The sequence below is a fragment of the Penaeus monodon genome, chromosome 29 (genome assembly GCF_015228065.2).
Source record: "Penaeus monodon isolate SGIC_2016 chromosome 29, NSTDA_Pmon_1, whole genome shotgun sequence".
Lineage (NCBI taxonomy): Eukaryota > Metazoa > Arthropoda > Malacostraca > Decapoda > Penaeidae > Penaeus > Penaeus monodon.
The window spans coordinates 31704742-31705008 of record NC_051414.1 but is presented as its reverse complement, the minus strand read 5'-3'; the positions used below and the strand labels follow the sequence as shown (position 1 = coordinate 31705008).

General features: G+C 35.6%; 1 protein-coding gene across 1 annotated transcript in view; it reads left to right on the top strand.

Moving 5' to 3' along the window:
- The first annotated feature begins 115 nt into the window (after positions 1–115).
- The window catches only part of LOC119592170 (holotricin-3-like), a 675-nt gene continuing 523 nt past the window's right edge, over positions 116–267 (top strand). Inside the window, exon 1 of the mRNA XM_037940993.1 lies at positions 116–169. Within this exon, the coding sequence (XP_037796921.1) occupies positions 161–169 (9 nt within the window). The 5' untranslated portion in view covers positions 116–160. The remainder of the gene's footprint in view (positions 170–267) is intronic.

The window sequence follows — 267 nt, the reverse complement described above, 5'->3', positions numbered from 1 at the left end:
TGAATAAGCTTTCATGTGGCAGGACAGCGTCCTTCAAAAAATCTCTTTCGTGGTTTAAGTGACTCGAAGTGACTCATTTTGTCACGTATATAAGCTGCGAATCCATCAGTATCTGAATGCATTCCATCCAGCTCCTTTGCGACGCTAAGATATTCTCACCATGAAACTCGTAAGTAATTGGAAAATATGTTACTCTGCAAAATGTCAGAAATACCTTCTTTTTTATATTAATTGCTATTAAAATTTTCTTTCACGTTTGATTTTCAG